Source organism: Canis lupus, chromosome 32 (genome assembly GCF_048164855.1).
Source record: "Canis lupus baileyi chromosome 32, mCanLup2.hap1, whole genome shotgun sequence".
Classification (NCBI taxonomy): Eukaryota; Metazoa; Chordata; class Mammalia; order Carnivora; family Canidae; genus Canis; species Canis lupus.
In genome coordinates this window covers 18,606,170-18,631,910 of record NC_132869.1, presented here as the reverse complement: position 1 = coordinate 18,631,910, position 25,741 = coordinate 18,606,170, and the positions used below count along the sequence as shown (strand labels likewise).

The following is a 25,741-nucleotide window of genomic DNA, read 5'->3' as shown; positions in this document are numbered from 1 at the left end:
ATTTTTATGTTTTAAGAGATAATAGGAAGACTTCATTTTTGTAGTGTATAAGAAGTGTTTGTGTTATAAACAGTGCCCAACTTGTTAGCTTCTGGAGAATTTGGAAGTTATACAAAAGACAGCTGTCATTCTAAGGAGTATTGATCAATATATAGCTTTTCAGCATTTGAAGTTTCTAAATTTTTTCCCCTCACCCCACATCTCCACAGATACTGGACTGAGCATGCCCAGTGATACTTCGCTTTCTCCAGCAAGTCAGAACTCTCCATACTGTATGACACCTGTGTCACAAGGCTCTCCGGCTAGTTCTGGGATAGGCAGTCCAATGGCATCTTCGACAATAACCAAAATCCACAGCAAAAGATTTAGAGAGTAAGTTTTAGTCTCATTATTGAGATTGAATAGTTTAATTACCTTGATTGTAGCTCTGAGTACAGTATTATCGTTACTTGGTTGAGCATACAAAACTTCAAAGATATTTAAGTTCTTTCAAATTTTTTAACAGTTGGTTTTATTTTGCTTAAAGCATTTGACTTATGTCAGTTATCAGTGTTGATGTGAAAATGATTTGACAGTAAATAAATTCTTTTTATATCAGATAGTGTTTATAAATAAACCTAGAAATTTGGCCTCTTACATCTCACATACTCAGTGCCTTAATTCGAGGTTTTTCCTCCTCAAATGCTTTTGCTCTTTTGTTTATATTATTGGCCTTTCAGGAAAAAAATGCTATTATTAAAAACAAGTTTCTAAGACTCTGTTACATGAAGTAAACCCACTATATAAAAACTGTTTTTAAGCAAATATTTCTAAGTTTTAAAATGCTTATCAAAAAAATAAATAAATAAATAAAATGCTTATCAGTGAATAGTTTTGTACTCTAACAGTTAATGCTATGAAGGATTTTAGGATTTTTAACATTTGTGCAGATGTTACATTTAAAAATGACATATGAAAGAATCCCAGGGTGAAAGTAAAATCGGTATGAATCCAAACCATATTGGTTTGTTCTGTTCCCTTTTTTTGTTGTTGTTCCTTTTTTTTTTAATTGAAGTGTAGTGGTACACATTATTATATTAGTTTTAGGGGTACTATATAGTGATTTGACATTCATACACATTATGAAATGATTACCACGATACGTTTTAGTTACTATATGTCACCATACAGTTATCATAATATTTTTTACTTACTTATTTTATAACTGGAAGTTTGTACTTCTTAATCCCCTTCACCTGTTTTGCCTATTATCTCTACTCCCTTCCCATCTGGCAACCACCATTTTGTTTTCTGTGTTTATGAGTCTGTTTCTGTTTTGCTCATTTGTTTTGTTTTTTAGATTCCACAATATCATAGGATATTTATTTTTCTCTGATTTATTTCACTTAGCATAATACCCTCTGGGTCCATCCATGTTGTTGCATTTGACAAGATTTGATTCTTTTTTTATAGCTGAGTAATATGCCAGACATAGTATATAATATTCCATACAAAGCCATACCCCCATCTTCTTTATTCATTCATTTATTTATGGACATTTAGGTTGCTTCCCTATCTTGGTTTATTATAAAAAATGCTGCAGTGAACATAGTGGACCTGTATCTTTTTGGATCTATGTTTTTGTTTTCTTTAGGTAAATACCAGGAAATGGAGTTGCTAGATTATATGGTAGTTCTGTTTTCAATTTTTTTGAGGTACCTACATACTGTTTTTTTGTAGTGGCTACACCAGTTTACATTCCTGCCAGTAGTACATGAAGGTTCCCTTTTCTCCATGTCCTCACCAGTACTTGCTTTCTGTCATCTTGATTCTAGCAATCCTGACAGGTGTGAGGTGATATCTTTGATAGTGGTTTTGATTTATATTTCCCTGAAGATAAGTGATATTGTACATCTTTTCATGTGTCTGTCGGCCATCTGTAGGTCGTCTTTGGAATGTCTGTTCAGGTCCTCTGCCCATTTTCTAATCAGATTATTTGGGGCTCTTTTGGTGTTGAATTATAATAGGAGTCCTTATATGTACTCTGGGTATTAACCTCTTTTTTTTGGATATTAACCTCTTAGCTAACATATCATCTGCAGGTATCTTCTCCCACTCAGTAGGTTGTCTTTTTCATTTATTGATGGTTTGCTTTGTTGTGTAAAAGCCTTTTAGTTTGATGAAGTTTCATCAAAAAAATTTTTTTTATTTTTACTTTTGTTGCCCTTGCCTGAGGATACAGATCCAAAAAATATATATATTGCTAAGACTAATGTCCAAGAATTTACTGATGAAGTTTTCCTATAGGAGTTTCCTGGTTTCAGGTCTTATATTTAGGTGTTTAATCCATTTTTTAAAAAGATTTATTTATTTATTCATGAGAGACAGAGAGAGAGAGGGAGGCAGAAACATAGGCAGAGGGAGAAGCAGGATCCTCACAGGGAGCCCCATGTGGGACTTGATCCCGGATTCCAGGATCACGACCTGAGCCAAAGGCAGGTGCCCAACCGCTGAGCCACCCAGGCGTCCTGGTCTTTAATCCATTTTGAGATTATTTTTGTATATGGTATAAGAAAGCGATTCCAGTTTTATTCTTTTGTAAATAGCTGTCCAATTTTCACAGCACTGTTTATTGAAGAGATGGTCTTTTCCCTATTGTATATCCTTGTATTTTTTTGTCATAGATTGACTGTGTAAGTGTGGATTTATTTCTGAGCTTTTTAGTCTGTTCTATTAATCTTTCTGTTTCTGTGCTGGTAGCACCCTTTTTTGATTACTATAGCTTTGCAATATAGTTTTAAATCCGGGCATGTGCCTCCAGGTTTGTTCTCTCTCAAGATTGCTTTGGCTATTTGGTCTTTTGTGATTACCTACAATTTTTAGGATTCCTTGTTCTAGTTTTGAGAAAAATGCTTTTTTGATAGGGATTGCTTTAAATCTGTAAATTGCTTTGCATAGTGTGGACATTGAACAATATTAATTCTTCCATGAGCACACTATATCTTTCAATTTATGTTATCTTTAGTTTCTTTCATCAGTGTCTTAATAGTTTTCAGTGTACAGTTTTTATACCTCCATGGTTAAATTTATTCCTAGGTATTTTATTCTTTTTGATGCAGTTGTAAATGGGATTGTTTTCATAATTTCTCTTTCTGCTAGTTTGTTATTTATTGTATAGAGGTGCAAGAGATTTTTGTATATTACTTTTGTATCTTGTAGCTTTACTGAACTTATTTATTAGTTCTAGTTGTTTTCTGGTGTGGTCTTTAGTGTTTTCTATGGACAGTATCATTTCATCTGCAAATAGTGATAATATCACTTCTTTACCAACTTGGATGCCTTTTATTTCTTTTTCTTCTCTGATTGCTGTGGCTAAGACTTCCAGTACCATGTTGAATAAAACTGACAAGACAGAACACCTTTGTCTTATTCCTCATCTTAGAGGAAAAGCTTTCAGCTTTTCACTGTTGAGTATGGTATAACTGTGAGTTTGTTGTATATGGGCTTTATCATGCTGAAGTATATATTCCCTGTGTATTCACTGTTGAGAAGTTTTATAAATGGATGTTGAATTTTGTTAAATGTTTTTCTGCATCTGTTGAAAAGGTCATATGATTTTTATCCTTCATTTTGTTAATGTTGTATGATGATTGATTTGTAGATGTTGAATTATCTCTGCATCCCTGGAATAAATGCCATTTGATCATGCTGTGATTCTTTTATTTTTTTAAATATTTTATTTATTTATTCATGAGAGAGACAGAGAAAGAGGCAGAGACATAGGCAGAGGGAGAAACATGTGGGACTCAATCCTGGGATCCTGGGATCACGATCTGAGCCAGAGGCTCAACCACTGAGCTACCCAGGTGCCCCTGTGATTCTTTTAATGTATTATTGAATTTGATTTGCTAATATTTTGTTGAAGATTTTTGCATCAATGTTCATGAGGAATATTGGCCTGTAACTTTCTTTTTTTGTGATGTTTTTGTCTAGTTTTAGTATCAGAGTCTCATAGAATGAATTTGGAAGTGTTCTTTGCTCTTTTTTTTTTTTATTTTTTGGAATAGTTTGAGAAGAATAGGTATTAAATGTTTGATGGATTCATCTGTGAAGCTGTCTGGTCCTGGACTTTTGTTCTGATTTTTTTATTTTTTTAAATTCTATTTCATTACTAATAAATAGTGTTCAGATTTTCTATTTCTTAATGATTAGTTTGGGAAGATTGTGTACTTCTAGAATTTAACCATTTCTTCTCAGTTGCCCAATTTGATGTATAATTTTTCATGGTAGTCTTTTTTGGTTCTTTATATCTCTGTTGTCAGTTGTAACAACATCTATTTCTGGGTTTGTTTATTTGGGCCCCCCTTTCTTTTCTTGATGAGTCTGGCTAAAAGTTTATCATTATTGTCCTTTTTTTAAAATTGAATATAGTTGACATACAATATTACATTAGTTTCAGGTGTATAACATAATGATTTGACAAGTCTGCATGTTATGCTCACCATAAGTGTACCTACCATCTGTCATTATACAAGGCTATTACAGTACCATTGACCATATTTCCTATGTTGTACCTTTTATCCCCATGACTTATTCCATTGCTGAAAGCAGGTATCTCCCCTCTTCTTCACCCACTGTGCCTTTCTTCCCACCCTTCTCAGTATTTATGGTTCTCTTCCTTTGTTTTTTTAATTGTTCACTTGTTTTTTTTTTTAGATTTCACATATAAGTGAAATTATATGGTAGTTTTTCTCTGACCTACTTCACTTAGCATTATACAATCTAGGTCCATATAAATATTACTTATTTTTTCAGAGTACTGGTTCTTGATTTCATTGGTCTTTTCTATTATTTCCTTTTCAGTCTCTATTTTATTTAGTTCCTCTCTGATCTTTATTATTTACTTCCTTCTGCTCACTTTGGGCCTTGTTTGTTCTTTTTTTAGTTCTTTTATGTGTAAGATTAGAATTGTTTTTTGGAGATTTTTCTGGTTTCTTAGAGTAGGTCTGTATCACTATAAACTTCCTTCTTAGAGCTGTTTTTGTTCTGTCCCACAGATTTTGGGAGTTGTGTTTCCATTTTCATTTGTCTCAAGATATTTTTTAATTTCCTCTTTGATTTCTTTGATCCATTGGTTGTTTATTTGCATGTCATTTGGCCTTCTCGTGTTTGTGGTTTTTTTCCAGCTTTTTCCCCTCTTCTACTTGATTTCTAGTTTCACCCCATTATAGTTGAAAAGATGCTTGATATGATTTCAGTCTCCTTAAAGTATTGAGACTTGTTTTGTGGCCTAACATATGATCCACCCTGGAGAAGGTTCCATGTGCACTTGAAAAGAATGTGTTTTCTGCTGTTTTGGATGGAGTGTTCTTTATATATGTATTATGTCTATCTGGTCTAATTTAAGGCCACTGCTTCCTTACTGATGATTTTCTCTAAATGATCTATTGATATAGATGAGATGTTAAAGTTCTCTACTATTATTGTGTTACTATTAATTTCTACCTTTATGTCTATAAATATTTGCTTTATATATTTAGGTGCTCCTATGTTGGTACATAGATATTTACAATTGTTATACCCTCTTATTAGATCGATCCCTTTATCATTATTTAATGTCCTTCTTTGTCTCTTGTATAGTCTTTGTTTTAAAGTCCATTTTGTCTAATGTAACTATTGCTATCCTAGCTTTCTTTTCATTTCTGTGTGCATGCTATCATCTTCCATTTCTTCACTTCTAGTCTGTATGTGTGTTAGATCTGAATTGAGTCTTTTTCTTTTTGAAAGAGAGAGTGAGAGAGAGCGTGAGCGTGAACAGCGGGGGTGTGGTTGGGAGAAGCAGAGGGAGAGGGAGAGGCTAGATCCATGCCTAACAGAGCCTGACACAGGTTCTCAATCTCACAACTCTGAGATCATGACCTGAGCCAAAATCAAGAGTCAGATGCTTAACTAACTGAACCACTCAGGTGCTCCTGAATTAAGTCTTTTATAAGCATCATATAGATGGGCCTTGCTTTTTTATCCTTTCAACTACCCTGTGTCTTTGATTGTAGTATTTTTTTCATTTACATTTAAAGTAATTATTGGTAGGTATGTACTTACTGCCATTTTTTGTTTTTTGTTTTGGTAGTTCTCTCTCTCTCTTTTTTTTTTTCTTGATATTTTCCCTTGTGATTTGATGACTTTCTTTAGTGTTATGTTTGGATTCTTTTTTATTTCCTGTATATTACAGGTTTTTGTTTTGTTTATCATGAAGTTCAAATATAATATCCTATGTATGTAAATTTATTTAAGTTGATGATTTCTTAAGTTCAAACACATTCTAAAAGCATTACATTTTTCCCCATTCTGCAGTGTTTTATGTTTTGACATCATACTTTATATCTTTATCTTTGTATACTTTAACAAAATATTGTAGATATCATTGATTTTACAATTTTTGTTTTTAACTGTCATACTGACTTTATAAGTGATTGATCTACTACCTTTGCAATATGTTTGTTTTTACCAGTGAGATTTTCTTTCTTTTATAATTTTCTTCTGGTTATGGCTTTTTCTCTTTCATTTAAAGAAGTCCCTTTAACATTTCTTACAAGGCCAGTGTAGTGTTGATTACCTCTTTTAACATTTATCTTTAAGCTGTTCTTCTCTTCTTCAATTCTGAGTAATGATCTTGCCAAGTAAATTTCTTGGTTGTAGGTTTTTTCCTTTCAGCACTTTGGATATATGGTGCCATTCTGTTCTGCTTGCAGTTTCTATTGAAAAATCAGCTGATGATTTTATGTATGTTTTCTTGTACATAATTCGTTGCTTTTCTCTTGCTGCTTCTAAACTTATCTCCTTTAATTTTTGACATCTTAGTTATTACATGTCTTAGTGTAGATCTCTTTGGGTTAATCTTGTTTTTGGCTCTCTGTGCTTCCTGGACTTGGATATCTGTTTTCTTTCCTAGGTTAGGGAAGTTTTCTATGATTTCCTCAAATAAGCTTTCTATTCCTTTCTCTCTCTTTTACCTTAAAGGATTCCTATAATATAAATGTTAGTTTACTTAATGTTATCTCAGAGATCTCTAAAACTATTCTCATTTTTTTAAATTGTTTTGTCTTCTTGCTGTTCAACTTGGGTGATTCTCAATACCCTGTCTTTCAGATCACTGATCATTCTTCTGCATCATCTAATGTACTTTTGATTCCTCTAGTGTATTTTATCTTCTACTCTGATAAGTTCTTTTTAGATATTTTGTATCTGTTTGTTGAAGTTCTCACTGTGTTCATCCACTCTGCATGAGTTTAGTGAACATCTTCATGACCATTATTTTGAACTCTTTATTAGGTAGTTTACTTATCTCTAGTTCATTTCGTTCTTTTCTAAGGTTTTGTCTTGTTCTTTGTTTGAAACCTATTTCTCTATCTTCTCATTTTACCTGACTCTGTTTTTATGTATTAGGTAGATTAGCTATGTGTCAGAGTCTTGATGGAGTGACCTAATATAATATAGAAGGTATCCTGTGGGCCCTTGAAGCACAGTGTCCCCTGGTTCCCAGAACCAGGCACTTCAGGAGTATCCCTCTATGTGGACTGCATGTGTCCTTTTGTTATGGCTGGGCTGTGACTGCTGGGTTCACAGTGGTAGGTGGGTATGGCCTCAGTTGCAGCTGGCTGAAAGGCCCTGCTGTAATGGTTGAGGATGTTTTGGTGGTTGAGGGTATAACTGCTTTGGGAGGTGCCAGTCTGAGGCTGCCTACTGCACAGCAGGGCAGTAGCTTCTTTGCAGAGATGCCAATCCCAGGCAGGGTCACTTGTTGAGTGTGGTGGGATGGGAGTTGTTTTAGAGGGGGGTCTTGAACCTGCCTGGGCTGCCCAACAACTCTGGCGGACTGGGAGCTGTATTGGAGGGTAGGAGGCATGGGATCTGGCTGAGGCTACCTGCCAGGTGCAGTGGTGTGGGAGCCACTTTGAGGGGGGTGCCTACTGGGGCCAGAATTCTTAGGTAGGATGGGTCTGTGGGGTAATGCTGAGGGAGAGCAAGCGGTGTTAGCAAGGTAGAAGAAGAGTGTCAGAAATGGCTCCCACCAATGCTTCTATTTCTAGGAAAAAGTTCCCATAGATCCTTGCCCCTCCTGCACATGCCCTAAAATTAGTCAGCAAATCTTCATATGTGACCCAGGTACTTTTCTTTTTTTTTTTTTTTTCTTTTTTTTTTTCCAGGTACTTTTCTAAATGCTGCCCCTCTGCTAGGTCTCACGGCCAGTGAGTTTGTGCCTGTGCCTTCTGAGACTCTACTATTCTCCATTTCCTTTAGAACTCTAGGTCTCCTAGAGTCAAGTCCCATTGATTTACAAAACCAGAGATTTGAGGCCTCATCTTCCTGATGCAGATCCCCAGGGTGTGCATGCTTGATATAGGACTTGAGTCTTTGCTCCTTAGGAAGTATGGCCTCTGCATTTGTGATATCCCTCCTGTTTGGGAGTTACTTGAGCAGGGAATGTGGGTTCTGTCTGGACCCCTTTTCTGCCTCTCCTACTTGTCTGGTGTGGCTTTTTCTATCTTGAGTTGTAGAAGAGATGTTTTTGCTATTTGTCAGGTCATTCTCAGTGAGTTGTTCTGTATGATGTAATTTTGGTGTGTCTGTGGGATGAGAAGAGCTTGGGATCTTCCTCTTCTGCCATCTTGATCCTTCTATCCTGTTCCTCTTCTTTGTACTATTGTTTTTGAGCTAATACTTTTTGTCTGGATTTGGGAAGTTAATTAAATGTCAAATAACAGATGTGGAACAAAGGAAACACTTGGGGAGTAAAATGTTACATGTGTATGAAGTAATTTGGAAGAAAGAATAAAGAAAACTGCATTTTTGATGCTCTATTTTTTAAGTGCATTCTTTAATTTTGCACCTTTGATAGTTAATTTTTCCTCAGTCTGAATCTTCTCTTCTCAAGTAGTGTTATACTTATTATTTAAACACTAGTTATCTTTTTTTTTAAGTTTTTTTTGTTTTGTTTTGTTTTTAATTAATGAGAAACACAGAGACAGGCAGAGGGAGAAGCAGGCTCCCTGTGGGGACCCTGATGCAGGACTGGATCCCAGGACCCCAGGATCACAACCTGAGCCAGAGGCAGACACTCAACCACTGAGCCACCGAGGCATCTCATTAAACACTACTTATCTTTCACATAAAGAAAAAAATTTCCAAAACATTTTTTTTTCCTACTAAAAGAGGGTCGGACTAGATTTTTCTATTACATAATTCAGAAGTGGAAATTTACTTGCCTGATTAGTCTTAGATTAGAAATTACACCAATTCTCCCTATTAAGTACCTGCTTATAATAGAGGTTAAGGATGAGAACTTGAAAAATAAAATAAATAGGGAGTAAATAAACTTGGATGACTTCCTTATCCCTGAAATTAAGTGCTATAGTTGCCTCACTCACTGCCTCTCTATTTCTCGCATTATAACCATACATGATCTCATAAAGAGGCTCATTCAGTTCCTTTGTTTGCTATAAGGGCATGTGACTTTTACCTCAAAGCTTCTTTGATTTTGGCTTCAATTTAATTACTGAGTTCATCCTCCAAAGCCATAGACTTTCAGTTAGAGGAGCTGTTGAGGCCATCTTACCTAACTCCTTATTTTTATGGTCAAGGAAGCCAATTCCCAGAGATTGTGAGTGTGGAGGATGACTTGGTTGATATTGAGGGCATTCAGTTAGCTTCTAGGAAATTAAATTTCTGAGTAGAAGCATCATTGATATTTACTGGAGTGAAATAACTTTATATCTTCTTACCGGAAACATTATGTCATCTCTTTTTATCAAATAACAGGCTAACATCTGATTTATATCCTTAATAATTTAATAATTGGAAGTTTGGATAGTACTTATCTGAGGGTAATCCAACCTTCCCATAAAAGCCAATCTGTCATAATTCAGAAAAACTCTTCTCTTTTTCTTTTCTTTTTTTTTTTTTAAGATTTTATTTATTTATTCATGAGAGATACAGAGAGAGAGAGAGAGAGAGAGAGAGAGAGGCAGAGACACAGGCAGAGGGAGAAGCAGGCTCCATGCAGGGAGCCTGATGTGGGACTCCATCCCAGGACTCCAGGATCACGCCCTGGGCCAGACAGACGCTCAACCACTGAGCCACCCAGGCGTCCCCTCTTCTATTTTTCTAATTTGCTGAAGGATATAAGAGATTTTAAAGAGTTGATTTTTCAATGAAAACTCTTATATTGGATTTTTTTTTTTCCTAACATAACTTTATAATTACAGAAATGTAAATTAGGATGAACTTACCTGTCTTTGGTTTCTTATACAGGTATTGTAATCAGGTTCTTTGTAAGGAGATTGATGAATGTGTGACTCTTCTTCTTCAAGAGCTTGTCAGTTTTCAGGAACGCATCTACCAAAAAGATCCTGTAAGAGCAAAAGCGAGGAGACGTCTGGTTATGGGCCTAAGGGAGGTTACTAAACATATGAAGTTAAATAAGATCAAGTGTGTTATAATTTCTCCAAACTGTGAAAAAATCCAGTCGAAAGGTATGCACATTTTACTTCTGAAGTGTTTTAATATTTATTTAGTATAATTATAGGATATATGATGAATTTTAAAGTGAAGGCCATATGTCTGTCTTTGCAGAGTTTAGGTATAAAGCATAATGTCATTGAACATGAGGAAAGAAAATGAAATCTTTTCGTTACCCTAAATTAAGTAATAAAATTGAGACTGGACTATAAAGAAATCCTAATCTATGAACACTAGTGAAGGATTTAAATTGGGCCAACCACGTGTCCTCTCTGTTGTAATCAGAGTGAGGACTTGTGAGAGTACATTCCTTTATTTCTGCAAATATATTTCTCCTTAAAAAAATTTTATATTACCTTCCTTTGATGGCCCTTTTCTCTTGAATTAGAGAAAAGTTCTCTGCTCCTCCTTATGGTGATTTGTTTCAGAAATGAGCAGTTCCATGCAGAGGCTCTTGTGTAAACCTGCACACAGTATTTTTTACTGTGTCATGCACCCTGATTTGTCTCTTTTTATGAGCCACACTGAGTAAATGGAGTAGACAGATGGAGAGGTAGCAGTAGTAGGCATATTCCCCATAGGGGAGAAATACCAATAAAAAGAGTAATATTTATCTGTCTTATTGCCACTTGAGCTGAGAGTAGATAAAGACCGCCACTATTAAACATTTTAATTTCTTTTTGAATAAATGTATTGAAATTTGGTTCCCACTGTTCCCTGTGAAGAGACAAAAACTGGCATTGAAGAATTTTTTTAAGATTTATTTATTCATGAGAGACACAGAAGCAGAGACATAGGCAGAGAGGGAGAAGCAGGCTCCCTGCAGGGAGCCCACTGTGAGACTCAGTCCTAGGACTCTGGATCACAACCTGAGCCAAAGGCAGATGCTCAACCACTGAGCAACTCAGGTGCCCCTGGCATTGGAGAATTTTAAAATTTATTGGGAAGAAAGGAAATATGTGCATACATCTATATGTCATTAAATTCCAATAGGAAAATAGATACAATAGTGGTAGTATCACAAGCATTCATAGAATCCTTTGCTGCTGTGATTTATGCTTTAGCTGTTGGGTGCTAAAATACCTCCATTTAGGAAATAAGTAAATTAAGACCTCATCATGTGTTGACTTTCTCAGGTGGCCTGGATGAGGCTCTTTATAATGTTATAGCCATGGCACGGGAACAAGAAATTCCTTTTGTATTTGCCCTTGGAAGAAAAGCTCTAGGACGCTGTGTGAACAAGCTGGTTCCTGTTAGCGTAGTGGGAATCTTCAACTACTTTGGTGCTGAGGTAAGACTTAAGAGGATACACTCCCTCATTCTCTCTTTTCCCCTCCCCCCCCCATACATTTTCTATTGACACATGCCAGCATTATGTTTAAGCATTTGAAGAAGTGAGAGGACTCTCCCAAGAATGAGTGGAAAATTCTTGAGTATTACATTTCCTTTTTTTATTGTTAAAAGCATTTACACAAGTTAATCCTACAGCATTTTGGCTGTAAAGATTTTAGCTCCTGTTTTTCCCATAGCGCTTTTTTCTTCTGGGTTCAGTTTTGTAATATATGATAATGTATTTAACTGCTGGGTAAAGATATTCGATATCATATGATCTAAAATAATTTTCTTCAATGTATATATTAGCTGTATTTTGTGCTACTTGGAGTCAAGAGAGAAGAGGATGCTTTATTTAGAGAGGATTTTTTTATGAAAGTGAAATTCCTAAGCAATTGTCAGAATACTTCTGCACTCATGATACCTTTATCTTCCTCTTCTAGTCTGCTAATACAAAGCTTCTCTCATAGGAGCTGATAATAAGTAATAATAATAATAATTAATAATTAGAATAAGTTATTTATCTCCAGTAATGCTTATTAACTGATAACATTTTAAGACTCTTACGAAGTTGATTCTGAAGTATTTTATAACACCATTCATGGACCATTTTCCCTCTTCCCAGCCATACTGTTCTTATATATTTAAGTGTGTGTTCTTTCATATCTAGTCACCATGTTTACATACACCATTTCCCTGTACATTCAGTTTCTCTCCCACTACCCATGAAATTATCTACCCACCTACTCTACGAGTATGTACTCAGTATTTCTGCTCCCACGATAGCCTATGCTTTTCTCGGTTATAGGTGTCATACTGCCTTGCTGTAGTTTTTGTGTTTCTTTTCCTTTAACTATGAATTCCTTAAGGGCAGGGCTCTTGTGTTTGTGACCCTGACACCTTTCACATTAATTGACTTTCAGCAGGTAATAAATGTTTAATAAATTTTGTGGTATATGTATACTTGCTTGCTATGTTAAACTGCATGTGAGAATTTGGGTGATAAGTACCTCTGTGGGAAAAAGGGTCATATATAAAGACACCTAATAAAAATGTACTCTTTTTTCGCTCACTGTTTATGGAATAGGATGAGATTGAGGTCAGGAAAAGTGGACATGTTTTTTTTTTTTTTTTAATTTTTATTTATTTATGATAGTCACACAGAGAGAGAGAGAGAGAGGCAGAGACATAGTCAGAGGGAGAAGCAGGTTCCATGCACCGGGAGCCCGACGTGGGATTCGATCCCGGGTCTCCAGGATTGCACCCTGGGCCAAAGGCAGGCGCCAAACCGCTGCGCCCCCCAGGGTTCCCGACATGTTTGTTTTTAATTGTATTGACTTCTCACTGAATTTTATATACTAGGGTATTTGTATGGTTTTTTAAAAATGCTTGCCAGTTTTGTTTGTACGTTGTTTTCCTATTCTACTATTTTGAGATAGGTAAGTTATTTTTTAAACCAAAATATACTCTTAAAATGGGGGTAAAGGAAATAGTGGTATATTATCAAGTGTACCCATTTGCAGTAATGTGGTAGTACACCTAAGTTATTTTTACCATCTGCTAAAACTAACTTTGAATTAAACTAAACTTCCCTTACCCTGACATTCAAGGTTTATATTCCCTGATAGCTTTTCTCTTAAATTTTCTTTTTTTCTCTTCTTTCTTATTTTATTCCCAATTATTTCTGTGTTTTATTTATATTCTAAAATGAATGTTAGTATCACACATCCATATGCCTATTTTTTTTGTTGTTGTTGTTGGCTTCAGTTAAATGCATAGATTGTTAAACATTGCAAACAAATATTTAGGAAGTCTGTTACGTGTAACACATAAACTGTTTTTACCAGAATCTGTTATTTTCTTCTTTTTAAAAATAAGTAAATCCTGAGTATATTTTGATATGACCAGTAGTTAGCACTCTTCAAAATCAATGCAGTTGGCAACAGCATTCATTGTACCTACTACTTGAAACAATTTAAACTGAAGCTGGGTAAGGCATGCTACTTACATTTTTCCTTTTTAAGTTTAATTTTCAGAGACATATTATTCCATAGCAAAAAATGATATTTTTTGCCATTCTTTCATCCAGTTATAGTTTATACTTAAATGACAGTGACTTGGTAGGAGGAGGAAAATTGTACTGTACTTTCCTCCCATTGTCTGAAAGCATAATTTAATATATAATATTAACATTTTCTTAGAAATGTTCAGGTCATGTTTACCATCTGATAATCTTTATTGTGTGAGTATGTTGTATTGTGATACTAAATCAAGACATTAAACAGGAGTAGAAGGTTGTTTATGATGTAAAAATTACAAAAAAATTATTCAATTGGATTTTCTAGTGGTTGTGGAAACTTCAGTTTTCTTTGGAGTTTTTTAGATGTCAGAATTGTTGAAGTTCAACTTCAGTGCTATATGAATTTTGCCATTTTATTAATATGTATATGGTCCATTATCCACAATTTTGCTAGAATTATTAATTCCATTCATGTTCATTCTTGTTTCACTGATGGAGGAACTTCTGATTATTTAGCTCCACATTCTACTTTAGGCTCTTTATTATATTTTTATAATTTGCATTTGTCCAAATATCTTTGTCTTGTCTTTCTTGTAAGTGTCAAATTTTCCATCATCAAGGTCTCAGCTAGCCACACCATCACTGACTTCTTTTGATCTTCTTCAAGCTCTTCCAATAAGCACACATTCAGGGAACTTTTTTTTTTTTTTTTTTTTTTTTTACAACAGGAAACTTTTAATTCTTGTGGGGACTGCCATCTTCTTCTAGATCCTTTGACATCACATTGCATACATTCATTCCCTTATATTCTAATCCATATAAGATTGTTCACTGCTCCCCAGACAAGCCTTGTACTTCCTTAAGTCTGTACCTTATTTATTGTTTTGCATGCTTGGCTAAGAATGCAGTATCTCCACCCCTCAAAATTGTATAGGCCTATTTTTCAAGGCCTATTATCAGAGGTGATAACTACTTTGGAAATTCTTCAGTGATGCTCAGCAGTTAGATTTGAGGTTTCTTCCAAAAGCCAAAACGTTTTATACATCTCAAGGTATTTAAGATAAGGTACCTTGAATCATTGGTGTCTCCTATCTTTCAGCCACATGGAAGTTCTCTCAAGAGCAGAATGGTATTCCAGTGGTCTTTGTATTTGCTGTAGTGCCAGATACTAACAGATGCAGTTGTTAAATTGATAAGCTTTGCAAGAACTTTTAGTATGTCACAGTTAGTGACTAGTATTGAATCAAGAAATTTCCTCAGACTTGTGAGAATTACATAAACAATATCTGTAAGTTGCAGAATATGTTATAAAGTTCTGCAGTGTGCATACCATTTGGATTTTCTGCTGATTGAAAGTGTGTGTGATCCTCAAACAGTAGAAGAGATTTATTGTTAATTATAGGAATAAAAAGTATAACAAAATAATGAACTAATCAAAATCTCTTTTTAGAGCCTGTTTAATAAGTTAGTGGAGCTCACTGAGGAAGCCAGAAAAGCATATAAGGATATGGTTGCAGCAATGGAGCAAGAGCAGGCTGAGGAAGCCTTGAAGAATGTGAAAAAGGTGCCACACCACATGGGACATTCTCGGAACCCCTCTGCAGCAAGTGCCATTTCTTTCTGCAGTGTCATTTCTGAACCCATCTCTGAAGTAAATGAAAAGGAATATGGTAAGTTGTTATATATCATTTCATATGATTTAAATATTGAAATCATTTAAGTGATTAAAATCATTTTGAAAATGATTTTTCATGCTACTTTTTGCTTTTATCTCATTGATTCACATTTTGGTTGGGGTTTTGGTTTGAAAAATTGCATTAAACATGTTCTTGAGGGGATCCCTGCATGGCTCAGCGTTTTAGCTCCTGCCTTTGGCCCAGGGCATGATCCTGGAGCCCCAGGATCGAGTCCCACGTTGGGCTCCCAGCATGGAGGCTGCCTCTCCCTCTGCCTGTGTCTCTGCCTCTCTTTCTCTCTGTATCTATCATAAATAAATAAAATCTTTAAAAAAAAAAAAAGAAAGAAAGAAAGAAAGAAAGAAAAAAGAACATGTTCTTGAAAAATTAGGAGACTATTTGGGGCTGAGACTTGCTCTGAGACTCTGTGTAATTTAGTCACATTTCCAAAGTCCCCAACGGAATTTAAAAAGCAAGATGTACCATGTGACCTATAACTAAGTAAATTCTAGTAAGTTTCATTTTAATACTTTATACTGAATTGTTGAAGTTTTAATTTACTGAGTAAACAAAAGACCTGAAAATTATTGAATGTAAGCTTATAAAATCTAGGCATATGACCTTTAAGTTAAATTTGATGGTAATCAAGAAGAAACAGACTAAAAACCCAGAATTTGTATGTGTTAAAGAACAAAACTTCACCTGAGTAAATTTGTAGATCTAATTGGGTTTCTTAGATGATTTATGCTTTGGGCAGCATCCCATCTAGCAAGTAGAGGAGAGCTCTGAAGAATTGCACAAAATGGAAGGTTTGTATTGAGAAGAGGGTATGGTAAGGAAATTATTAGCAAAAGAAAAGAAAGGACTGTTCCTGGCCAGGTCACCTTCCTTTAGGGGGACAGATAACGGGGTCTTATTAGTGGATTGTCTTATCCTCCTGTTGGGGGTAGAAAGGACCCTTGTAACAGGTTACCTCATTGGTGCTGACCAGAAAACTCTTCAGATTTATATATCTGGGGGAGATTGAAACTGCAGTTAGATTAGATTCTAAACTCTGGTTTGAACGTGACTTGGCCTCAGTGATGCCTTTCTGAGCCTGTGGTTTTCTTTTTAACATGTGTAATGTTTAAAATAACATTACTTACTGCACTCCACATCTTAGGAGTTTCCTTGCCTTGTTTGTTTCTTTCTTTCTTTCTTTTTTTTTTTTTTAAGATTTACTCATTTATTTATGATAGACATAGAGAGAGAGGCAGAGACAGAGGAGGAGGGAGAAGTAGGCTCCATGCCAGGAGCCTGACGCGGGACTTGATCCCGGGACTCCAGGATCACACCCTGGGCCAAAGGCAGGCACTAAACCGCTGAGCCACCCAGGGATCCCCCCCCCCCCCCTTTTTTAAAGATTTACTCATTTATTTATGATAGACATAGAGAGAGAGAGAGAGGCAGAGACATCTTGCCTTGTTTCTACAACACTTTGAACTCCTTAAATTCTTCACTTTTCATGATCTAATTTCTGGTTCATTTCCCCAGTTTTTTCTTTTTAAAAATAGGATAGCTACCTCCTTCAACTTGGCTCCTGGTTCTTCCTTCTTTTCTTTTCTTTTTAAAATCTATCTGGGAGTTTATCAAATAGTGTTGCCACCTAAAATTTACATGTAAAAAAAAATGAGTCATCATGTCTTTCCTTTTTTTCTCCCACTGCCTTTCCTGGTCTCCCTGTCTCTGATTGTAGTTAACCTTTGGAATGCTTCTGACAAAGCTCTAGGTCAGAGACAATGAACAAGTTATTATGGGACTTTAGGAAACTGCAGATCAAGGATAACTGTTACTGGCTTAGAGGCAGACATGTTTTTTTGGCTGCAGTGGCACTAGTTGAAAATAAGATAAAGTGCCAACTTTGTAAATGAGATCAGTTCTCTCTATATATTGATATGCAGATCTCAAAAGCAAACTTCAAGGTAATTCATAAAGCTTGGGTTTGAGCAAATGCCCATGATCTTCATTTGGGCACATGAAAAGAAAAGTTATGAAAAGAACCTTTCAAAGACTTAGGAGATATTTTCAAAAAGCACCAAATTTAAAGTGTTCCAAGTGTTCAAAGATTGAAGCCTTGGCTTGTTCACACTCTGCGTGGGGGACTGAGAAATAGTTGATTAATTTTTAGGCCTCAGATTTCTCTTTAGTGAAATGAGGAGAGGTTCATTTAGGTCATCTATAAGGTTCCACTCAAAGCTAAAATTCTATGAGCTGTTAAACAATAAAATTCAACCAAGTGTATTTGAAGATCTAGTTAGTTTTATTAAAGGATTCATGAATTGGGCAGCCACTGTCTAGCAAGTAGAGAGGCACTGTAAAGAATTGCAGAAGGGGTGGCAGGGCAAGAAAGTGATTAGGAAAAGAAAAAGATTGTTTCAAAAGGAGACTGTTTTGCTAGGGGAAGAAGCAAGGGGTCTTATGCAGATTACCTCATCTTTCTTTGGAGAATGGAAAGGACCCAGGTGACAGACTCATTGGTGCTGATGGAAAGAAACATTTCCTGAATGACTAGTTAAGGCCACATTTCTAGGGGAGGTTGAAACTGCAATTGGATTGGGAATTATTAAGCTCCAGTTTGGGAACTCAGTCTAAAAGTAACACCATTTTGGGCCTAGGCCTATGGTTGTTTTGTTTCGTTTTGTTTTTAAATCTGGCAGAGCTAATGGTTAAATCCTAAGGAGGGATTTAGATGGAATCTTAAAGATTCTGAACCTGATGAACTGATTTATGAGGACACCAACAAACTGAGTGGAAGGAATCACAAATAACATTGAGAAGAAAGCATGAAGTTACTCTATCTGTATTGGAAGCATTCAGCAACAAAAATAAAACCACTATTGTGGCCTAAGAAATCAAGATATTTAATTATTTTATGATATCCTCAAAGTCCATAGCTCTTTCTTTCTGTTCTTCCATTTGCAGTCTGTGGCTTTTTATTCTTGTGCTTATCATCTCATGTTCCTAAGTAGCTGCTGCTGTGGTTCTGGGCATTAGTAGTCGAAAGTAGGAGGTTCCTTTTATCACCACAGGAGACAATTTTCAGAAGACTTCTCCTTTTGTTTGATTTGGCCAGAACTGATCTTGTGACTACTTTTAGCTGCAAGGGAGATGGGCTAGGGAATATTTGGCAAAGGAGGAATGGGATATCCATGGTAGTCTTAAGAACATTTTAATTCCTTAAGAACATTTAATTCCCGGACTGGGCTCAAGATCATTCCAAGTTTGGAGGTTCTGTTATCCAGGAAAAAAATGGGAACTGACTGTTGGGTAGACAACAAGCAGCATCTTCTATGTCATCCTGATGCAGGATTTCTAAAATGCTTTTTTTCCCATAGCTTAAAGAAAAAGCTGGGAAAAGAATGCTAATCATTGGCGGAATAGAAAACCTCCTATGATAGTCCAGTCTTACTGTCTTTTGTATATCCCTTCTTTTCTTTACGTATGTTTTCCTTCCACCTATGCTGAGTCTCAGTTCTATCATACTGATTGTTTTGACTTAAATCCCAACTAGGTTCTAAGTTCTTTGAGATAGGAACTTAGTACACAATGGGCACTTTATGTATAATAATATCTCACTGAATTTTTTGTGCGAGGCACTTTTCTAGGCATTTCATGTTTATTAATACATTCAATTGTTGAGCAACACGATGAGATAAGAAATACTGTACTGCAGGGGCACCTGGGTGGCTCAGTTGATGAAGTGTCTGACTCTTGATTTCAGCTCAGGTCATGATCTTAGGGTCCTTAGATCAAGCCACGGGTGCTCAGACTTGAGATTCTGTCTCTCCCTCTCCCTCTGCCCTTTCCACCCCTGCTCTCTATTTCTCTCTCTCTACTCTAAAATAAATAAATCTTTAAAAAAATTTTTTTAAAATAGAAATGCTGTACTGTAGTTTATAGATGAGGAGGCTAAGATGAAGAGAGGTAAATAACTTGTCAGTACCACACGGCTGCTAAGTCTGACACTAGAATCTTCATTCTTAGCCAGTGTGATTGTATTCTCTCTCTGTTGAATGAGTTCTTAATAGGACAATGTAGTAGGCTTTCAGTAATCACTTATGAGGGAAAGACAACCTCACTGTGTAGGCCATCCATCCTAAATTTCCTGCCACTAGTTTCTTCTGTAGTTTCTTGAACTCATGTGCTTGTTCTATCTATGATAGATTTGTAGTTTCTTGAACTCATTAGCTTCTTCTGTCTATAAGTAAAGATGGACAGCTTCCCTGTGTGTACTGACTAAAAGGAGAAATGCATACATCGCATCCTCTGACAAATCTTCTAGTGATTTGAAGTTTAAAAGACAATTTCTCAAAGACCCAGTAAACAAAACAGGAAAGCATAGGAAGGATTAATAAGCGAAGAAAAGTTCTATTAAATAATTAACAATTCAGAAGCAGGGTAGTTTTGGATCAGTATCATTTCTAGATTTGTTGAGATCTTTGGTTCTGCCTTTAACTTGCTTTCTGGTCCCTTTCATCAAAAGTGGATTTCTAGAGATTCTGTTCTGGATTTAGACTGTCCTCCTCCCCCTCCCAATCAGATTTCTCCTGTCCCCTAGAAAAAAGATGGCACTTTCATACTCTTCTGTTTCTCCATGTTTTATGCATGTGTTTGTGTGCTCATCACCTGTTGATCAAGCTTCATCTTTTACTTTAAGGTGGGAGCCTAGACCCTCCCTCCCCAGTGGATACGTGGCTTGGGTGGCTTTTTGATTATTGTGACAGGTCTCTTGATGGCTAATAGCAGAGTCCTTTGCCTCTGCCTTTAAAATCATATCTCCCTTTCCTTTCTCAAGGACCCATGTAGATGAAGGCCTGGGGTTGATTCCGGAGAGAAGATCAGCCTGGCCTAGTATCCTGACCTCCTTCCTTTTTCCTGTTCTTTGACTCATTGACAAGGGAGAGGTGGAACTTTTTCTAAGACCCCAAGTGAATTTTGAAAGAAGGAAAAAAGCTATTGGAAGGAAATATAAATGTGCATCTAGAATAAAAAAAATTATGCCCTTTTAAAGTTTTGGTAAGGGCATAATTAAATGTTATGTGGCATTTTTCTTTTAATAGGCTTTTCTGCCTTCAGCACTTAATATAGGCCAACCATAGGGACATAGATCAGCAAGCCGTGAGGATAAGGAGGGTGGAAGCGGCAGCATAGCAAAACAAATGCTTTTGAACTTTATGTGCAAAAAGTGCTGTGGGAATTCAGGTTAGTGGAAAGTCAGGAAAGACTTCAGAAAGGAATTGACATTTAAGGATGATTTTCAAGAATGAATGGGAGTCTGAGGGTAGAGGAGCAAAACATCTTATATGGAAAGAACAGTGCCTGCAAAGCAAGGAATTATAAATAGAAAAGTTATGATTTCTGGGAGCCATGAGAAGAATGCTGAGTGACCCCAAGCATAGAATGCATGGCCAGGGGTTGTAATGAATGAGTTGGGAAAGATAGGAGAGCATCAGGTCATGGAGGGCTTTGGCTATGCGAAGCTAAGGTGTTTGGATCTTTTCCTCAGATATTTTTGAGCTAGAAGTGGCATGGTATAATTACAATTTCAGTGCAGTAAAGAAAGGGAGAAAGATAGTGTCAAGGATTACTATAAGTTTTCTTCTGCTTTGAGACTACAAAGATGATGGTGTTATTAACTAAGAATGAGAATATAGGAAGAGGAATAGATTTTTTTTTCATGAGATAGGAGACTGGAAAGGACTTATTTCAAACTTGAAGTAACTGTAGAAAAGAAAGGTTTTTTCCAAACCATGTGCCCTGACTTCAAGTGCCCAGAATATGATTTTTATCAGTGTATAGTTGATAGGTGACATTCAAGTTGATTATATTAATTTGAGTAGACTTGTTTTATCACTACAGCTTAATCATCATACTTAAAAAACTTCCAATAGCAGCTATAATGCAAAGAGATGGGGGAGGGGTGTTTGTTTTTTTTAAAGGCAAATATAAATGAATGGGATTACATCAAACCAGAAATCTTCTGCACAGCAGAGGGAATCAACAAAATGACAGGCAACCTACTGAATGGGAGAAAATACTTGCAAATCATCTATCTGATAAGGGGTTAATACCCAGAATAGATAAAGAACTCATACAGCTGAATAGCAAAAAACCCAACAGTCCAATTAAAAAGTGAGCAGAGGATCTGAATAGACATTTTTCCAAAGAAGACACATAGATGGCTAATGTAAAAAGATGTTCAACATCATTAATCATCAGGGAAATGCAAATTGAAATAAGATATACACCATCTGACACCTGTTAAAATGGCTATTAGCAAAAAAAAAATAACATGTTAGCAAGGATATAGAGAAAATGAAATCCTTGTACACTGTGGCAATGTAAATTTGCGCAGTCACTACTGAAAACAGTATGGAGGATCCTCAAAAAATTAAAAATAGAAATACCATACAATCCAGCAATCTATCTTCTGATTGTGTGCCCAAAGAGATATCTATACTTCGGTGTTCATTTCCTCATCATTCATTCACAGTAGCCAAGATATGGAAACAACCCAAGTGTCCACTAGATGAATGGATAAAGAAGCCAGTGTGTGTGTGTGTGTGTGTGTGTGTGTGTGTGTGTGTGTGTTGCCAGAGTCTTGGGGAATGGGTGAAATAAGTAAAGGATGTCAAAAGGTAGACTTCCTGTTATAAAATGAATAAGTCGTGACAACTATAATTAATAATACTATATTGCATATTTGAAAATTACTATGGAGTAGATCTTAAAATCCTCATCAGAAGAAAAAAAATTTTTGGTTAACTGTATGCTAACAGATGTTAACTTGATTTATCAAGGCAATCATTTTGCGATATATACAAATACAAATCATTATGTTGTGCTCCTAAAACTAAACCTCCATTAAAAAAAAAAAGAAAAGAAAACAGGAAAAAAAGGGAGGAGGGGAGAGCAGTCCTTCATCTCCTCATTCTTACTATGTTTTTTTTGTTTGTTTTAAACTGACTTCCTGTCATTAAAAAGGATTTAGATTATCAGCACTGTATTATATAATAACACTTCTTTTTTTGGCTACCAAATTCAGTTGGTGAGCCTAGCTACATATATTATAAAACAGATTTTCACAAATGTTAGAAATGCATGGATAGCTTCTTTTCTTGTAAGTGGAAAGAAGTCCCATTATAGGCTAAGACAGTTCTCAGATAACTTGCTGTGGAAGCATGACACAAACATGTCAAATTAGAACTATTTTTGCTGGGGACACCTGGGTGGCTCAGCAGTTGAGTGTCTGCCTTCGGCTCAGGGCATGATCCCGGGATCCCGGATTCAGTCCCAAATCGGGCTCCCTGCGAGGAGCCTGCTTCTCCCTCTGCCTGTGTCTCTGCCCTTCTCTCTCTGTGGGTCTCTCATGAATAAATAAATAAATCTTAAAAAAACAAACAAACAATAGAACTATTTCTGCTGGACATCTTGACTCTGCTATCTGTGACTGTGGATCCTTGCTCAATACACCTCTAAGCCAAAAAAAAAACAAAAACAAAAAAAAACCAGTTCATTGATTTTCAAGAATATATGGAGTTTATGTATAAGCATTAATGAGCTCCTGTTGTTATAAGATCTTGTGCATTCTGAGGTGTTAATATACTTATTTTTGCCTCCTTGTTTCTTAAATGCACATTTTTGGAAATTGTTTTCCTTTTGTAACATTTAAACCAGTATAGAATAAACTAAGATTTTAGTTTTTCCAACCAGTTGGTGAGCCAACAAATTTCTGTAGTTTGTTCTTCCTCCTTTTACGAGTTGTATGATTCTGAAACTGTCTGTTTTTTAAAAAATCTGTTTGATATTTGCAGAAACAAATTGGAGAAACATGGTGGAAACCTCAGATGGGCTGGAAACATCAGAAAACGAGAGAGAGGTTTCCTGTAAGCATAGCACTTCTGAAAAACCCAGTAAACTTCCATTTGATGCAGCCCCTGTTGGTAAGCAGCCATCATTACTGGCTACAGGCAGTACTACCTCAGCTACAAACCCTGGGAAATCAACAGTGAGCGATAAAGAGGAGGTGAAGCCAGATGACCTGGAATGGGCCTCCCAGCAGAGTACAGAGACTGGTTCTTTGGATGGCAGTTGCCGAGATCTTCTGAATTCCTCCATCACCAGCACCACCAGCACTCTTGTACCTGGCATGCTTGAAGAAGAAGATGATGAAGATGAGGAAGAGGAGGAAGATTATACTCATGAACCCATATCTGTAGAAGTACAGCTCAATAGTAGAATTGAGTCTTGGGTCTCTGAGACCCAGAGAACAATGGAGACTCTTCAGCTTGGAAAAACCCTTAATGGTTCTGAGGAAGACCATGCAGAGCAAAGTGGAGAAGAGGAGGCAGAGGCACCTGAAGTGCTAGAACAAGGGATAGATGGTGAGGCCTGGACTACTGACCACCAAGCAAGTCAGGAGCAGCAGAAGCCTAGCAGTTGCAGCTCAGTAAACAATGAGCCCTCTGATCTTAATTATACGCCCCTAGGTCTATAACTCAGGAAATGTCAACTGTCTGTCTCCAACTGTGTAAGGGTTGCAGCCGTTATCTGTTATGCTTCATCTCAACATTTTGCACTGTCCAGTATTTAATATATGTATTTAATTTCTGACAAATATTTTTGTAGCTTTTACTTGTTTTACTATAATCTGTAGCTTAGCTTTTAATTAGCATCTAAGTATCTTTCTAAGAGCTGTGTAGAAATTCAGAAATATTCGAGCTTATTTTGTCATGGAAAATAATAATTAAAAAATAGAAGAAGGCTAGGTTTTTTAAAAGAAAATAAATTTAAAATGCCTGTTGAGAGTCATTTTGAAAGTTAAAGATCAAGACTCTAAGGATAGGAGCAGTTACCAATGTTTGCTTCAAGACTAAGCCTCCTTTAATCAAAAGCTGTTTGGGTTTCTTTAAAAAAAGAACTGGAGGTAGATTTGGAGAACTGAAAAAGAAAAAAGAAAAAAAAAAAAACAAAAGACTTGAGGGTAGCGAAGTCCACAATTGTTTTGTGTTAAAAATTGATGTGACTTTTCTTTGGTCCACAGATGCTTATTTCAGAAGCCATTGATCATTGTAATCAATTAAAATTGGGATGAGCTAAAACAGAGCCTCCAAATCTTAGGCTAGCAAAGAAGCCACCATGATACATTAGAGCTGGCCTTACTTGTGGGACATGATAGATGTTGTCTTTAATAGTGAAAAGTCACCCATGATAGGACCCGACAGGTTCTGTCTCATACTTACTTCTTACTTACCTCAGGAATGCTCTTGTACATATTCGTATCTGCATAAAGTTAGGCAGATTGTGGCAGGTGAATAACTGTAACCAGTTACATAACTGTAGCACTTACCACTTAATGTGTAAACTCTTCAGAAACAAAGTCTTATCCTAGTGTGTTCTTTTGCATGCTTCTGATTTGGGATGCTCTGGATTTGATTAGGTATCCAAACTAGTCCTGAGTGAAAAACCATTACACCTTCTTAAAAATAATACATATTTTGTCCCTAGCCTTGAGCACCTGCCATGTAACACCAACCACAGTTACTGATAGGAGGTCAGGGAGAGGAACTTTTACATATAATGTGTATCCTGATAATCAGAAGGCTGGAAAAGGAAGTTTTGAAGAAGAGAGAAAGTTGTTCAAATTGTGCTGAAATTATTAGATGATTTAGAGTACACAGATCTAGGCAGGTATTACCTCTTGATCACTATCACTTATCTCTGCCCTTCTCTAGCAATGTGTATACCTGCTTGGGAGAATTGAAACTTACTGAGCTAAAAGTTTTCTTTGCTGGTCAATCACCTGGTAGTGACCTCTACAAGTTTATGTCATGTTGGGAGAATTACAGTTTACCTCTTTTTCTCTCATCCCTCCAACTTCTTCCCCTACCCAGAGCCTGCAGTTTCCCACACAGGCGCGCCAACTTTACACTCACAGGCTCCCACAAGCAGGCACAGAACTGAGGAGGGAGGGTTACTTCCCCTGCTCTGGTTTCATGAGGCAGGGCTCTGCCTCACAGAGGCAGGAGAGAAGAATTGGGCAGGTTTTGTACTGAACTCATTGGGACTACTGTGCTAGTTTTGATGTTTTATAATGCTGGCTTTTAATACTGGAGAGGTGATTTTTGGATGATGATTTACCTATTTGTGCGTTGTGAAAGTTTAGGAGCATTGCCGT

The 25,741-nt window shown here is 36.4% G+C and overlaps 1 protein-coding gene across 2 annotated transcripts in view; it reads left to right on the top strand.

Moving 5' to 3' along the window:
- The window catches only part of SECISBP2L (SECIS binding protein 2 like), a 58,809-nt gene extending 34,254 nt beyond the window's left edge, over positions 1–24,555 (top strand). For both annotated transcript variants that reach the window (XM_072808384.1, XM_072808385.1), the window contains 5 exons: positions 210–372; positions 10,291–10,511; positions 11,634–11,788; positions 15,300–15,519; positions 23,379–24,555. In XM_072808384.1, the coding sequence (XP_072664485.1) occupies positions 210–372; positions 10,291–10,511; positions 11,634–11,788; positions 15,300–15,519; positions 23,379–24,061 (1,442 nt within the window). In that variant the 3' untranslated portion in view covers positions 24,062–24,555. The remainder of the gene's footprint in view (positions 1–209; positions 373–10,290; positions 10,512–11,633; positions 11,789–15,299; positions 15,520–23,378) is intronic.
- The last annotated feature ends 1,186 nt before the right edge of the window (positions 24,556–25,741 follow it).